The sequence below is a fragment of the Orbilia oligospora genome (genome assembly GCF_000225545.1).
Source record: "Orbilia oligospora ATCC 24927 unplaced genomic scaffold scaffold00043, whole genome shotgun sequence".
NCBI classification, from domain to species: Eukaryota; Fungi; Ascomycota; class Orbiliomycetes; order Orbiliales; family Orbiliaceae; genus Orbilia; species Orbilia oligospora.
This window is the reverse complement of record NW_011645600.1, coordinates 2156377-2172241: the sequence shown is the minus strand read 5'-3', so window position 1 is coordinate 2172241 and position 15865 is coordinate 2156377. Positions and strand designations below refer to the sequence as shown.

The 15865-nt window shown below is 44.5% G+C and overlaps 3 protein-coding genes across 3 annotated transcripts; 2 read left to right on the top strand and 1 right to left on the bottom strand.

The window, feature by feature from the left end:
• Positions 1-567: 567 nt before the first annotated feature.
• AOL_s00043g647 (uncharacterized protein) lies at positions 568-1747 on the top strand (the record flags this gene model as incomplete). Its single annotated transcript, XM_011121133.1, has 4 exons — positions 568-714; positions 799-1159; positions 1265-1288; positions 1365-1747. The coding sequence occupies 4 exons, from the start codon at positions 568-570 to the stop codon at positions 1745-1747; spliced, it is 915 nt and encodes a 304-aa protein (XP_011119435.1).
• Positions 1748-7717: 5970 nt separating this feature from the next.
• On the top strand, positions 7718-11946 carry AOL_s00043g646 (uncharacterized protein; the record flags this gene model as incomplete). The annotated part of the gene is made up of 11 exons (XM_011121132.1): positions 7718-8002; positions 8065-8136; positions 8219-8692; positions 8747-8912; positions 8985-9463; positions 9520-9751; positions 9806-10194; positions 10250-10319; positions 10367-10485; positions 10537-10679; positions 10734-11946. The coding sequence occupies 11 exons, from the start codon at positions 7718-7720 to the stop codon at positions 11944-11946; spliced, it is 3642 nt and encodes a 1213-aa protein (XP_011119434.1).
• A 1246-nt stretch (positions 11947-13192) lies between these two features.
• On the bottom strand, positions 13193-14853 carry AOL_s00043g645 (uncharacterized protein; the record flags this gene model as incomplete). Its single annotated transcript, XM_011121131.1, has 2 exons — positions 13193-13441; positions 13522-14853. The coding sequence occupies 2 exons, from the start codon at positions 14851-14853 to the stop codon at positions 13193-13195; spliced, it is 1581 nt and encodes a 526-aa protein (XP_011119433.1).
• Positions 14854-15865: the final 1012 nt, after the last annotated feature.

Here is a 15865-nt window from a genome sequence, read left to right as displayed (position 1 = left end):
CATAGTAAAAGGGAAGGCTTCGTCCGGTGGCCCCCCATATTAAGTAATATAGCCATATCAGGTCCACTCCGATTTATCCTAAGAAGTTACATAGTATGATGTACTGACTTACATCAGATTGGAGAGAGAGTATGCATGAAACCGAATCTGCGAACCTGCGCGAATGCCCGGCCACATGGCCATAGCAAAGTTCCGAGACACACAGTCTAACAGTTTAGCTTACGGTAGCTTGGTGACAGCTCCCTGACCTCGGATAAATCTCTGTGGCCGATACAGGATTCCATACAGAACCCGGTGATTTTTCTCGCTTCTATGCATCGAGTCCCCCCGTTAATTGACGGCGCCGGCGGCAAACCAACAAAAACGTCGAGAAAAACCTTTTTTTCCTTTTTTTTTTTTTTTGGGATGCACATAACGTTGGAAATTCAAACTTCTTCACAATCCCTCGTTGATTCGCGGGGTTCCCTCATTTCGTTTTTCTTCACCCCACCTCACCTGCATTATTACCACAATTCATCTGCACCACCGGCCAAATTTAACAAATAGAATAGAAAAAAATAGACAGCAATGGCGGCAGTTACAAACACCGACCTCAAAGGGGCCTTGCCGCTATTAGCTAGAGGCAAGGTCCGGGACGTCTACACCCTAAGCGGGTCGGAACTGCTGTTTGTAGCGACGGATCGGATATCTGCATACGATGTCATCATGGAAAATGTTGGTGATAATGCAATCAACCGAATCGCATCTAAATTCAGAAGCATCCGACGCTGACGATGAAGCTTCTGGATTCCATTATAGGGCATTCCGGGGAAAGGAAAGCTCCTGACATCGGTCTCCAAATTCTGGTTTGATTACCTGTCTTCTGTCTGCCGCAATCATTATGTTACGGATTCCGTCGATAGGGTCTTGAAATTCGTCCCGGAATCCGAGAAGGAAGACGTCAAGAGCCAATTGGAGGGTCGCAGCATGATTGTCCGCAAATTCAAGGTCTTCCCCGTCGAGGCCATTGTAAGAGGATACATTACCGGAAGCGCATGGAACGAATACAAAAAATCAGGAACCGTACACGGCATAAAGGTGGCTGAAGGACTCCAGGAATCGCAGGAGTTCGAGAAGCCGCTTTATACGCCAAGTACCAAGGCTGAACAGGGAGAGCATGGTACGTCTAACCGGATGCATTTCCAGAATTCCAGATCCATGGAAGATTAATAATCCGATCTTGTAAACAATAAGAGACATACTTACATTTGGGTCCTAAATTCAGACGAAAATATCCATCCCGATAAAGGTACGTGTTCTTTTCAAACAACGGATATTCCAGATTTGAGAAAGAGCGGCAGTAACTGAGAGCTCTTCGCAAATAGTTAAGGAAATGATTGGAGAGGAGCATGCCAATAAGATCGAAGAACTCGCATTGGCATTATACACCAAGGCTAGAGATTATGCTAGATCTCGGGGTATCATTATCGCTGACACTAAATTCGAATTCGGATTGGACGAGGAGACGGGAGAGGTAATCCTTGTCGACGAGGTGTTAACTCCTGATTCCTCGAGGTTCTGGCCTGCAGACTCCTACGAGGTCGGGAAGTCACCAGATAGCTATGACAAGCAGTTCTTGCGGAATTGGCTAACGCGGGAAGGTCTCAAGGGTAAAGAAGGGGTTAAGGTTCCTGATGACATAGTGCTGCAGACATCAGAAAAGTACAGGGAGGCGTACATAAAATTGACTGGCGAGAAGCTCCAGTAAAGTGGTATCGGCATAATAGCTGGCTTAGGGGGGCATTAATTGGCTTGCTTCTGCACCCGGCATAGCAAGGAGGAATTAATGAATTTAACTTTCTGGCCCGAAAATAACAGCATCAAGAATTTTTGTTTGCTTTGATTTGCTTTCCAAGTTTTAAGACCAATCTGATAGACATATGCAAGAGCTGGTCACACAAAACGAAAAAAAAAAAAGCTGGTTTGGGGTTACAAAACCCGAGGGGATGGTTCTCGTTCGTCACGGAAAGTTCCTTGAACCGACCATACGTACGCGTTCTTTAGTGTCAGATCTTCACGGATTTTGTTTTAGGTTCGGTTTTAGCTTAGATTTTAGATACGAGTGCCCCCCGTGCTCTTTGCACCGCTAGTTTAAAAGTTTGTATGTAATGTAAGTAACATACTTACATTCCTGGTTTCGAGAAGCTGATAGGCAGCCTGCCTACTAATGCATGGCAGCCATCGGGCTAGCTGCAATTGGGGATAGGGAGAAGAAATTATATTCCGAATCCCGTGCTCACAAAAGAGCAGTGATGCAATGCACACTTTAAAGTACTTCATATCAGAAACCCACCGACCTTGCATTGGAACGGTTGTGGAGCGAACCTTCGAAAGCATAGACCGAGATCGCTCGATCCACAGCTCCGGTGCACTCCTAAATGATGAATTGTCAAAGCCTTGATTTGATTACTTTTCTTTACAACCTCTATTTTGTTTTATCCGTGGAGATAGGAGCAAAAATCTGCGACCGGATGCAGCTAACGAACGGACCAGCAGCTCAATATGCACAATCGCAGTAGGATGTTGGGAACTCAACGGCAGACTCCAGCCAGCCGACTCGACATCAGCTCGTCATGTATGTGTATGTATGTGTATGTATGTAGCACAACCTTTTCACCTTGCAGGAAAGCAAAATTAGAGCCATGTCGATCACCTGAAGCCTGAGTTCGAGCTAGGTACTTTTGAGCCGTCGGCGAGCGACTCTAACATTACTTTATCATCCTCAATATCTTTTTTTTTTTTTTTTTTTTTGAATTGGATGCTTTGCGGATACCTCCACGCTATTGATCCGATTACCCACCGGGCTCCATCTCAGCTTCACTTTCGCTTGGCTAAAACTCGCGTGGGTTATCTGGACCGGGAAGGAGACCAGAGCAAAGGAGCTAAGCTCGGTTCTTTAATTCGAACTCCTCACTCCAAAAATTTTGGATTTCCTGATTTGATATTGGCTGCCAGTGGGAAAAAAAGTGGGACAATTGGCGGAGCCGTCGAAACGCGGGGAAAGCGAACAGTCCAATTGCTCACGTTGCCCCCCTCATACCTGGCGTACGGACGGTGTAGAAACCCGGGAACAACCTTCCATGCCGAATTCGGTGCGTGCACTTTTGCGCCGGTTCCGCCTGGCTCTATGTGTGCGGTGGTGCATCTGGCCGAGGAAACGACATATCGGTGAGCTGTGCCGTGTTCGAGCTTTTTTTCGATCGTAAACTTTGCAGACATGACAGCTCGTCAACTTTTACCAGGCTTCTGCATATATAGGAGTTCCGAATCCCCGCTTTCTAATTGATACGCATGCGCACCCTCAAGTGTATAGCTTGTCTCGTATATAAAGCGAATGCAATTGGCAAGAATAAAAAATCAATTCATTTTCTGCAATATGAAGTGAGGTGTTAAGACGCCGACCTGCAGCCCCCTAGGCGGATTGTTCAAGCGACCCACAATCCAAATCCTGGCCTGCGTTAGAGGATTGAAGCACCAAGAACCGTTGTTTCTAGGTATGAATGATTGCAAACTGCAAGGCCAACAAATGTTCGAGCCTTCGCGAGCCATACACTACAGTTACCGCCCGAGTCACGCACAACTGAGAGGATAATGGGTCCTGTGCCGTAATGCAGCATAAGGCAGCTTGCATTTCCACCTCGTAGGATGGAATAAAATAAAATAGAAAATAACGCGCTGCAACATTTAATGCACTCCTATATTTGCTAGACAAGCGCAAGCCAACTAACTGCATTGCATGTCCGGGGCTTGCATACGACTGTGTCTGAGAAGCACAGTTGCAGAATTGAAGAGTTCCCTGGCGCGATAGCCAGCTGCACCTCAATATCTATAAGGCTGCGCAAAGTCCGTTATAAAGCTTGTTAAAGGTATAGATTCCATCAAAACTTAGTAGAACACTAGCTTCTTGGACGAAAGATCATCTAATACGCACTACACGGCCCGGTACCAGCCACCATGATATTTCGGTTCTAATATCTCAATCGAGAAACGTGTCTATCAGGAGTGCAGATAGTGAAGGGAGATTGCGCGCAGTGCCTAATCGTTGCGGCAAGCTTGTCTTACGAAAAACTATTACAAGCGTCCTTGTCGACGTACTATAGTACTAAGTATGTATGTATGAGGCTTTAACCCCCCATTGTCGCAGGCAGACATTTCTTACGTAGAATACGACAAATAGAAAGGAAAAAATATTTTTCCTTTCTAACTTACTTAACTGTGCCATCATCGACTATTGTAGCCCTCCGGCCGCGGCCCCCCAAGTCAATATAAGTTTTCTTATTAAACTGCTGCTGCATCGGGGACAGGCACCCGGCATCCATGAATAAAGAAAAAACAATGACAATTTGTGAACCTGGTAGCCCGTTTAGAAACCCTTGCAAGCGAGACCGAAAATCCCCATCCGGACATGGTTTAATTCTCGATTTGGACCCTCGGATGAGGTTGCTGCTATGCAAGAGACCTTGCCCAGATATCGAGTTTTTGTTCCCCAAGGCCAGGTACCGAATAACAAGGGTGGGGTGTGTGGGTGGTGGGAAAACAGGAACCCACAATGCCATACTGATGCAGTACCCATCTCTGGTCCAGAATTTCTTACTGGCACATGTTGACACATCGAATTTACGACCTTGTAACCAATGGAGCTGAAAGTAAAAACAAGGATATAGGCGAAAAGAGGATACTGGAAAGAGATCCGAGTAGTTTGAGGTCTTTGGCTAAGAAAGCCATGCCGTTTTTTCGGTTTAATGTCAGTTGACGAAGCGGATATTGGTCTAGTTGCATCAATCTGCGTAGGCAGACCTTCCAGGCAGCTTTTCGAACCCCCCCCCCCCCCCTTCTGTGAAGCCTTGTAAGTACTAAGAAATATATATTAAATAAAACAAAATATACGGAGGAGCACGCTTCTGGCTTTTCGTCAAAGCTAGGTAGGTACTGTACTTACTAAGGAGTACTCCGTCCGGAATGCCACATTCGCATTTGCATTCATATCCACACTCCTCCACCACCGGCCACCACCTCAACGACCACACCCTCAGCGAAAAAAAAATAAAGACGGTTCCGTTGACAGGGTTCCCGCAACGACTAGTTCGAATGTCTTACTTGCACACATGAGCTAAGGGTTGAAGTCACCACCCTTAGCCCTTGCAACACTCTGGGTTCTGCAGCCATCTCGTAAAATTCGGATATCAATTGCTTGCATGCTCCCGTTCTGTTGGAAGGACTCAATGAAACCTTTTATTAAAGTATTACCTTTATTTGATACACTATCATATCAATCCCCCGCGTATCGCCGTTTATAGGCAATCTTTATCCTTCCCTTCCCCTTTCAAATCTTTGCTACCCTACAAGCTTCGAACTTTGAATAATTCAGTAACCAGAGGCGTTTTCTGGCGAGCGTCAATGGCAATTAAATAGCTGAAAAACTCTTATAATAAGGATTTTTCTTCTTCTTCTTCCTGTTATCTACCAAGATCGGTTGGAATAGAATCCTTCGATCTGAAACTTGCGGTAAGTGGACCTGATTCGATCGAGAGTAGCCTGGGTTTGCGGGGCATCTAGACAAGATTTTCCCAGGGCCTGACCCAGCCCTAGTGGAATATATACCCTTGTCAACCACCGCCATTATCACCATCTAGACAGAAATCTAACATTTAATTCTCCCAGAGCTAAATTCATAAAGGAAAATCCAAATTAACAGCCTTTAGGACCTCCTGGTTGTGTTGTGTGACCTGAGGAGGAACTGGGAAAGCAGACCTCCTCCTTCTGTTTATTTAAAGTTTCTAGCTCCCACTTTCTTTTGGATAATACCAGACCAGGTCTTATTACTTATCTTTCTTTTTGTCTCTTGCATTATCAAATTAATTGCTTGCAGCTTTGGGCGGGTTATCGGTTCCGGGGTGGACATTGCATAGAACAATCCGTGCACTTTGACTAGGTAAATGGCATTCGAGTGAGCTCTTTCCATTGTCCATTATCAACGGCTGGCTCTCGGACTCCTTCGCTTCCCTTGGATCTGGCAGTTGATCTAGTTCGCTTATCGGCCTTGCGCAATATAACCATATCAATCAAACCAGGTCAAATTCGCAACTCGACCGGTCACACAGGAATTGATTGATATATTATATATACTACTTGAGTCTCTACATCATCGATACTGTCGAGTTCGATTTCGGGGTCATATCGTCAGAGCATGATCAATCGATTAGAAATAATTTGATAATCGCTTAAGAAAGGAGAGAAGTGGGAGCCTCTTAAACGCCGACCTGAACACGAGGAGCATTCTCCATCAGCAAAGGATCACCTTTTCCTTTTCATTTTTTTTCTTTTCTTTTCTTCTTAACTACTTATTCTTCTTATTCACATTCAAATTCTCGTTCTTCTTTTTCTTCTTTCCTTTTTTACCTGTCTTTCTGTTTAAATTTGCTTTTCGATATATCTGACGACACAAGACACATCAGATGGAAGGGCTAGTTCTAAGACAACTTTACATCCACCACGAATTCTTTTGACAGGGATTGTCGCAATTATTTTAGCAGCATACCGGACCAAGCGGACAGGAATAACCAATCGAATTATCCTGACGTTTGCCGTTTTCGTGTGGTTGTCAAATAGTAGTGAGAGAGTCAAGGATCGTATCGGTTGGGGCCTAAGAAGGAATCAATAATTCTAATACGAGGGTAAAAGAACAATCCGTTTTTGCTGTTGCAGAATAATTTGGCGGCAGCAGGGAACCCTCAACGGATATTTATATGCACCAAAAGGACCTATTCTAAAAACAAAAAACAAAAAAAAGACAGAAGAAGAAGAAACAAAAGAAAATCTGGAAAAAACGAGAAACCCAAAACGAAGTGCGCACGGTCTAACAGGAATCCAGAACGTATTCGGTTGTTTTGGTTCCCACTTACATACTTCTATACGGTGACTTTGGTGGTTGCAAAAGGCGCTCATCTGAGGTATTAAATGCGTCGCCAATTGTAACGGGACCAGAGAGATATTCCGAACCTGCATCCCAACCAGCCTGACGTGGGGCCTCTGACCAGGACTGTGCGGGATTACCCTGGTTCACAACGCACTTTTAACGACACGAGACATTCAGCCAACACCAAACCGGTCCTCCTATAACCATTAAACACGCAGAATCGCTGCTTCTTTCTCGTCTTTTAATATCAACTTTTTCCTTGCAGTTTTTTTTTTCTGCTCTGAGGGCTATTCGGCTTTATAAACCCGTCTGCCTCTTTTCTTCTAACTGTTGCCTAAAGTCATTGCCGTTAGTCTTTTTGTGGCCCCAATAAATCAGGCCCCTTTAACTTACTACTAAGTTCTCAACTAGGGAGTAGCCCAGTACAGCCACTATAAACGGGCCGCCCTCCCACCGATTGACCCCCCCTCTCGACTTCTATAACATTGCTCCCGACCCCGCAACCAAGCATAGAAACGGAGTCCCCTTTATTTATTAAAACAATATTGTGGCTCTTAAGATCTACATTGCATCCTTAAAAGCCTCTGTTTTTCCTACGTCATCATTTCTTATTTCTTTCCTTCTCTTGTTATCACGCACACTGCGGACCATTATACCTATAACCCTTCATCGTTATTGATCATCTCTATCACCAAAAAGTAGCAACTAAGGCCTTCATCACCAACTTTTTCAACCACCTCAGGCAACCGTGTGTCCGGCAACATGGTTCGCCTTTTCCGTGCCGGGTCCCTTTTGCTCGCTCTCGGACTCTGCATCTTGACTGTCTCCCGTCTGATCAAGGATGTCGTTTCTAACAATGAGACGGCGATTTCAAATGCTGTCCAAACTATCCACTACTCCTCTCCAGTCATCATATTCCTCTACTTCATATTCTCGTCTATGATGACCATCTTCACCTTTAAGTCATTGAGGAAGGCCAGACATCCTAAAACCGAAAGCAGAAAGAAGCTTGTCCTCGGCCTTTCGAGTGGTGTCATTGCCACATATGTTAGTATAAGAAAACCAAACCCAACTTTTTTCTGAACTAGACTAATTATATTTGCCTCTAGCTTATCCAAGGAGTTCTCATCGTTGAAAGAATTTTCAGAAACTCGGGACAAGGTTCAACCACCCATGAAAATGTAAGCACTTGTCTGGCTATCGGGCTAAGAAGATTTAATCTATAATTCAAGAATATGCTCGAATACTAATTTATTGATATAGGTCTATGTTATTTCGTCAATCATGATATGGATGGTTCTTCAAGTATCTATCGTCGATAGCACCTTTGTGATATGGTATCCGTACGCAGGTTGCTGGTACATCAGTATTGCATGTGAACTTTTGCTATTCCTCTTAGCCGACCTGCGACGGGATAATTTCCCCCATCCCGCCGGGGTTGCTTGGATCACGGTGGTCGGGGCTAGGATCGTCCTTTTGATTTTGCTCCCGCTTCTGTTTTATACCTTGCGCTCAACAAACAATCAACCAATTTGCGACAATTTCGACGAAGAACGAGGACTACTTCGTAAGCAACGAGAGTCCGGCGTGGACGACGAAAATGATGACAATCTTGGAATTTATGGTTCCTTCTTCGACACCGAGAGTGACGATGAGCGTACCAAGAAAACAAAAGCCAAATTACAGGCAAAGTGGCAAGAAAGCGGAAACTGGTGGAATTATGCAAAATCTTTTTCGGTTCGTCGTTTTCTGGGCAACGTTCACAGGGGTCTAGATTAACCGGGTGTTTAGGTATTTTGGCCGATGATCTGGCCCTCGCAAGACCGGAAACTGAAGTTTTATATGTGCGTGATCGGGCTTATTCTAGCCGGGCAAAGCGCCCTGAACGTCTTGGTACCTCGACAGTTTGGCTTGGTTACCGATTCATTTCTCGAGGCTACACATGGTTCCGGGCAAGGTAAATAAATATTGTGAAAATAAAACAAAATACAACATAAAATCGGGGTTTTGGCTAATGTCATTAATTTAGGGCCATCTCCTTGGGTTCAGGTATCTTTGTTTATCGTGTTCAAGCTCCTCCAATCCAATGCTGGACTCTTTGCCATCAAGGACTATTTGTGGATTCCTATCGAACAGTATTCCTATCGCATGATCACAACATCGGCTTACAACCACATTCTGTCTCTTTCTTATGACTTTCATTGCGACAAACGCAGCGGTGAATTATTTGCCTCGATCAGCAATGCAAGGTCCATCAATTTATTTATCGACATGATGCTCTTCAGGTTCATCCCGATGTTGGCGGATTTGTTCATCGCGTTCATCTACTTGTACTGCCTATTTGGGCCGTACATGGCACTGCTCATCGCTTTCGTCAGCATCTCTTTCCTTTGGTCTACTTCAAAGATGGCCAATTACAACCAATCCACGCGAAGAGACTTTATCAAAGCCTCACGCAAGGAGGGTGATACTATGTGGGAAACTGTCAGCAACTGGCAAAATATTTCAGTATGGCCGGCCCCCTCGCGGTTTTCATTGGATGTCAATTTCTAACTCGATAATAGTACTTCAACAACTTGAAACACGAGCAAGACAGATACCTCGAGGCTGTGATGGACTACCAGCAATACGAAAGAAAGTGGATCTGGGGAACTTCATTCCTTAAGGTCCTCCAGTCCTTGATATTCACTCTCGGGCTACTCTGTGCTTGCTATCTTGCTGTGTATTCGATTGTAAATAAGACACAGCCAATCGGGTCATTCGTTACGTTGCTATTATACTGGACCCAACTATCCGGTAGGTATAATTTTACGTGAAGGTTGATACTAGAAGGTACTAACATTGGAGTAGGCCCTCTTGCTTTCTTCGCGGATTTCTTCAGAAGACTAAACACCTCTATGATTGATGCCGAACGTGTCTTGGAAATCCTATCCCTAAAGCCGACAGTCGCAAATAGGAAGAATGCACCAAAGTTGGATGTTAATAGCGGAGAGGTTGCGTTCGATACAGTTCATTTCGACTACGACGAGAGGAAGTCTGCGATTCGAGGAATTTCTCTAAGAGCCAAGCCAGGCGAGACCGTCGCTATCGTAGGGGAGACTGGGGCTGGGAAATCGACACTTCTCCGACTTCTCTTTCGCTTTTATGATGTCAAAAAGGGATCCATCAAAATCGATGGGCAGGATATCCGAGATGTCACACTCGAGAGTTTGAGAGATGCTATTGGCGTTGTCCCTCAGGTTAGTCGTTTAGTCAAGCTCACCGTCGAGCATCTACTAAAGTGTGAATACACAGGATCCGACGTTGTTTAATGATACGATCATGAACAACCTGCGCTATGCCAACTTTAAGGCAACTGATGCTGGTAAGTCTTGTTCAGACCTAACTTTTATCCTTTTCTAACGAAAGTAGACATCTATAGAGCCTGCGAGGCCGCTGCTATTCATTCGCAAATCCTAAGCTTCCCGGATGGCTATAACTCAGTCGTTGGTGAACGAGGAGTCAAGCTCTCGGGGGGTGAATTGCAAAGGGTGAGTTGGAACAGATATACGTATACGGTCCTAGACTAACAACGGAAATAGATCGCAATCGCACGAGCTATTATCAGGAACCCGAAGATAATATTGCTAGATGAGGCGACAAGCATGGTCGACATGCAAACGGAACGAAAAATCCAGAAAGCAATCGGCGAGTTGGCAAAGGGGAGGACCACTTTTGTCATCGCGTAAGTGAAACCTCATAATGTTGATAAAAATCCAACCACTGACAAAATCCACAGGCATCGGCTGTCGACAGTTGTAGCTGCAGACCAAATCATTGTTGTTAAGGACGGAAAGATTAAAGAAATTGGGACGCACGACGATCTCCTCCGACGAGGGGATGCTTACTTCAAACTTTGGAATAAGCAGGCGAAGGAATCAGTGCCTGTAATCGCAAATCCTGTCAAGTCTGGCCCCGTCAACAATGATCTGCAAAAGGATGATTCCAATTCGAAGAAAACTTCGCCAATACCGGTTTGCAGTCCAGGGATTGAAGGGACCAATGCCACGAGCACAACTATTTGTCAGCAACCCGACTTTCGCCATGGAACTTCTGTCAGCGGCATCATAACGAAGAAACCACTCGATAAAAACACGAGAGTTTTCAAACCGGCCTCCCTACCACATTACAATTACACAATGCCAAATATAGGGAAACGGCAATCATCAACTCTGAAGGCAGACGCCCCAGAATATATTCCGTCTGAAAATACAACTTCCCGCCCGGTACTCCCTCCTGCATACTCTGTAGTGGCAAGAAATGATAGAGCTGGAGGTCTAAACAGTGCGCCGAATTTAGTTGATGTCTCTAAATTCGCAGCGGAAACGATCGAGACGAAAAAGGCACTCCAGAAGCTCGGTGGATTGACGCATATTCATACTGAGGATTCGGCATTGAAACATACGGAGGCTGAGAATTGGCCCACAGTTATATCAGAACATACTAGATCCAATGGGCCTAAATCGGGGCTCCACGATGGTTCTTTTGATGGCCCAGCGGGTTTAGTCTATTATAACGACGAATTGGCCTCCATGGGGGACTTCCAAACAGCCGGTGTTGGAGTGGGATCGGAGGGAGAGCTGGCAGCACAATCTGAGTCTACGATACACCCAACCACTACCCTCGACTATAGTGCAGGCCCATCTTATTTCAGCACCACGAATAATGCTGATTCCGAACAAACACCATTGCTCCTGGACGAGCCTCCTCGACGGTTTAGACATAAGTTTCGTAAACACCGGCATAGTGGAAAACCAAGGTGGGACCATCGGTTATCGAATTCGGACAAGTTAATATCCGGGGAGGTTACTACCACTCTCGATCACCATAGCCAGGCGTCAAAGGACCATGATCTCCAGATGTCTATGGCATCAACGAGTGGGACAATCGACGAACCTATTCAAGACAACACTCAAAACGAGAATAATGCGCAGCTAAAGCCCTCTACTTAAGAGAGGTTTCCCCACACCTACTCTAAGTCGAATGTCGGTCAGAATTCACTATTATCAAGGAACTACCAGTCGACATATAAAAATACCCATGACTCAACATCCCGCTTTACGATTCATCTGAACATATTCAACGAAATACGTTTTAATCACGGACTTTAGCATATTGGAGGGGTATTCTCGCATGCTTTTTTACTCATATGCATGGAAGAAAGGAAGGATTCGGTTTTTAGTTTTATTTTTGAAAGCATAGCAAGGCGTGGCACTTTTCTGACTTCTTCTTTCCCTAAAAGAACCTTTGTTTTTTGTTTCTGTTTCATTTTTTTTATCCTTGTTCGGACACGAATACATAGTTAGCGGGATCGTTCTCACAAGGCAGTTGTTTTATTTCCTTCTTATACCTATTGTACCCATAGCATTGTTTCTTTTACTCTTTTGCATGCCGGTTTTTCACACTATCACCGGCTTTTGTTATTCCTACCAATGCTTTTTTCTGGTTCAATACCTTGGCCGCAGTTAGAGGCAGCCTATATGATAATTCAGCTTTATTATTATTATTATTATTATTATTATTATTATTATTATTATTTCTTCTTCAAAGCCGTGGAAGCATTAACATTTTGGAATACCAATCGACATTCTTATGGATAAATTCTTTCGCGTCAGACTAATTAGGAATTCAACTAGCAATGTCATGACGTCAGCCGTAAGACAAGCTCGATGGCCTATGGCTTCATGGTGCTGTCTCATCGCTAGGCTATAACGCAATTAATTACTGATACGAGGTACAACTTTGCAACGTGGTAAAGATGATTAGGATTTTAATTGATATTTATCAGGCAAGTGAATCTGATATCAAGATTATTTTATAGTCATTCGCCCCGAAGGTAGGAGGCGAATCGATGTAAAGTTGCAAGAAATCCTTGAAAACGCCATCGCTAGATGAGAGAATACAGAAGAAAGGGCAGAAAGTAATGTTAAGAAGTGATAGCTGTTGTGTGAATAAAAAAAACAAGAGGGATTAAACATCACACACTAAAAATGAGGATTTGATATTATCTTAAAACGTTTCTCGTGAGGCGTCTTCGTGTGTATATTTCCTCGCGGACATGCATCGTTTGAAGAGGACAAAAAGGAAGAATGAGAGAGGGGGGGGTTAGGAGTATTCGACTTCTTCCCCTGCCTTTCGGATATGTACGGGATTATTTTTGCTGTAGTAAGCGTGGTCTGGATATGGAGAGTGCTCTCACTACCAAGATCCTTTCTTACTTGCTAGCTTTTCGCTAATTTCTTTGAAGTGCTGCATTTCGCCTGCACAGTCTCGACCCCATTGGCATCCTGCCATGTTGACGAGGAAATCTCGGTCCTCTGCTTGATAGAAGATGTTTTTGTCGCCTGCTTTTTCCTTGCAGGCACCGTGTGGGAATGAGTTCACCATTCTTTGAGGGATGAAGGCGATACCATTGCGAGTCCATGGTTGGTGTTTGTATAGATGCTCCTGTAAAATCGAGGTGTTAGAATTGTAACTGATTTCATGAAAGAATTTAAGAGAGAAAAGAAAAGAAAGAAAAAACATACCAGGACGTTCTGTTCTTTATGTTCCCAGTTCATGTGCATCTGTTCATACCCGACAGGATCCCACCAAACATCCATCAAACGTTCTGTAAACTCCGAGCGCCTGGCGAAGAAACTACCCAAATTGAAGCCACCGCAGTCCTGTGGGAGAATGAGACCGAGGCTATCCTCATCCGCATCACCGGTAACGCTCTTTGCCACGCTGTCCAACCACCTTCTCCGTACCGGATGTGTGATATTTAGAGGATTATACTTGTTGATATCCCTATATGTAACCTTGTTCAACCGACTGAAGATGTGACGTTGCAAACTAATCTCAGGTTCCATGATGTATGTCTGAATATCCAAAAACCAAAACCACTCTGCCTTCGGGTACTTTTTCATCGTTTGTTTTAGGACATCGATCTTTTCCCATCCTTCACGCCATTCGTGGGCGTACCGTCGCATGGCTTTCATATCTCTGATTTCGAGGGTATAACCATGTTTCTCTGCATATAGCTTTTTGTTCTTGATCGACTCGCGTTCTACGAACCATTCCTTTTCGCCTTTCCAGCCGAGAACACCACCGCCTTGGTTCGAAGCGAGGATTATGACAAATTTAGAGCCGCCGCCGAAAAGTGGGGAGGATCTGTAGAAATTTGTGAGGGGTTTGCGAAAAAGGAAAGATAAGAGGAGAAGGGAGACTAAAAGGGAAAGAAGGCGGCGTGGGGTGAACAAGAGTTGGGAGTAACGTTTGAGGTGGAAGATTGTATATCCTATCGGCGCTGAGCGGAAGGTGCTGTGGAATTTTGTGGGTTTTGGGTAGTAGTGGCTTGGGAATTGACCGGATTGCATTGCCTTTTCGGAGAAGGAAGTATTGCTTGTTCCCCAATTTCTTGGGGTTTGTGATTCCGCGTCGTAGGGAGAGAAGGATGTGGAGAGTTTTGAAAGGCCAATTGTGTTTAATAGCTTTTTTGAGGCTGTCTGAGAACTCCTTGTGAGTTTCTCGGTTGCCCAGGTTAGAGGGCCGTATGTTGGCGATGTTGGATGAGAATAAGATATTGGAACGGTGGAAAAGGAGTTTCCACCGTACTCGTTAGAATTCCGTCTAGTAGATGGACTGCTAGCGGGCAGAATTTGGATTGATGGTGGTGTACGACGTTGTGGGAGCATGATATCGTCGTTCTTCTTGCTATCCCAAGATGAATTTCGAGAATGTGATCTGGAAACGCTGATGGTCGGTACCCCTGTTCTTGGGAAAGTATACTCTCCTCGTGAAGCTTCACGAGAATGGCCTCCGGCTTTTCGCTCTGAGACTTGGGATGTTGCCATTGTGGAAGTTGTCGAGGCCGACATCAGTCCTGCAGGGGGGCAAAGAGGGATAAGGATATGCGTTGTTTCTGTGTAACAAGGTCGTTGGAAAGCGATTGTCGGAGATAATCCTATCTGGATCTGGACGAGGTTCACAAAGTCAAGAATTCACTTTGTTGGCCTTTTTGATTCCTCCTATTTTTAATGTGAATGTGCTTGTTGGTCGGTGATGTTGGAAATTTAAAAGGCTGCCAGCCCGCAATTTGGTCAAAATATTCAATTGTGATTGTTCCTGAGCTGGAATTCGTGGGTATCTCCAGATTGAGCAGGAATGAAAACCTTCAACGACGGAATGCTATCGTGAGCTGGTTTTAGCAATTCGCAAGAGGAAAACAAAAAAAAACGAGTGTCAATCACTAAAAAAAAAAGCGAAGGTCGGGATTAATTTTTAACACCAAACAAAAAAAACGAAAGTGTCGAGATATTAAGAAAGGAGAAAAAGATGGAATAAAAAATATAAAAAATAAAAAAATCCCAAGAGAGATTATGGGGTTACCTTTTGGTTATATAACAGCGGCTACTCCGTCGAATTCTCGAATTTAGCTTAGCTAACATATAACTAGGCCAACCGTGACATCAAACGACTATGGTAACATCCCGGTGCTAGTCGGAAAAAACTAGTCTTCACGTAATTTTCCCTTTCCTCCAGCCCCCCCTGCTGATGGGCAATTCGATCCAGTGGTCGATGTCTGGGGGGTTTTAGGTTGAAGCACAGCCAGTATCAGGGCGCCTGGGATGCTGTCCCCAATAAGGCATTCGCTACAGTCCGTCGTCCGAAGTTTGATGGAAGGTAAGTCCAAGACTTGGTGGAGGGCAAACAAAATCCTTCTGAAACGAACGAGCGGAATAAAGTTGAAGATGTCTAGGAAAGGAGAAACAAACAGAAAAAAAAATCATTTGGCTGAAGGGGATGCACGGAAAACTCTTAGATATAAAATAAAATATCGCAACTTTCGTGTGGCTGAAAGCCTTGCGTTCGAGATAAGGTTACGTTACG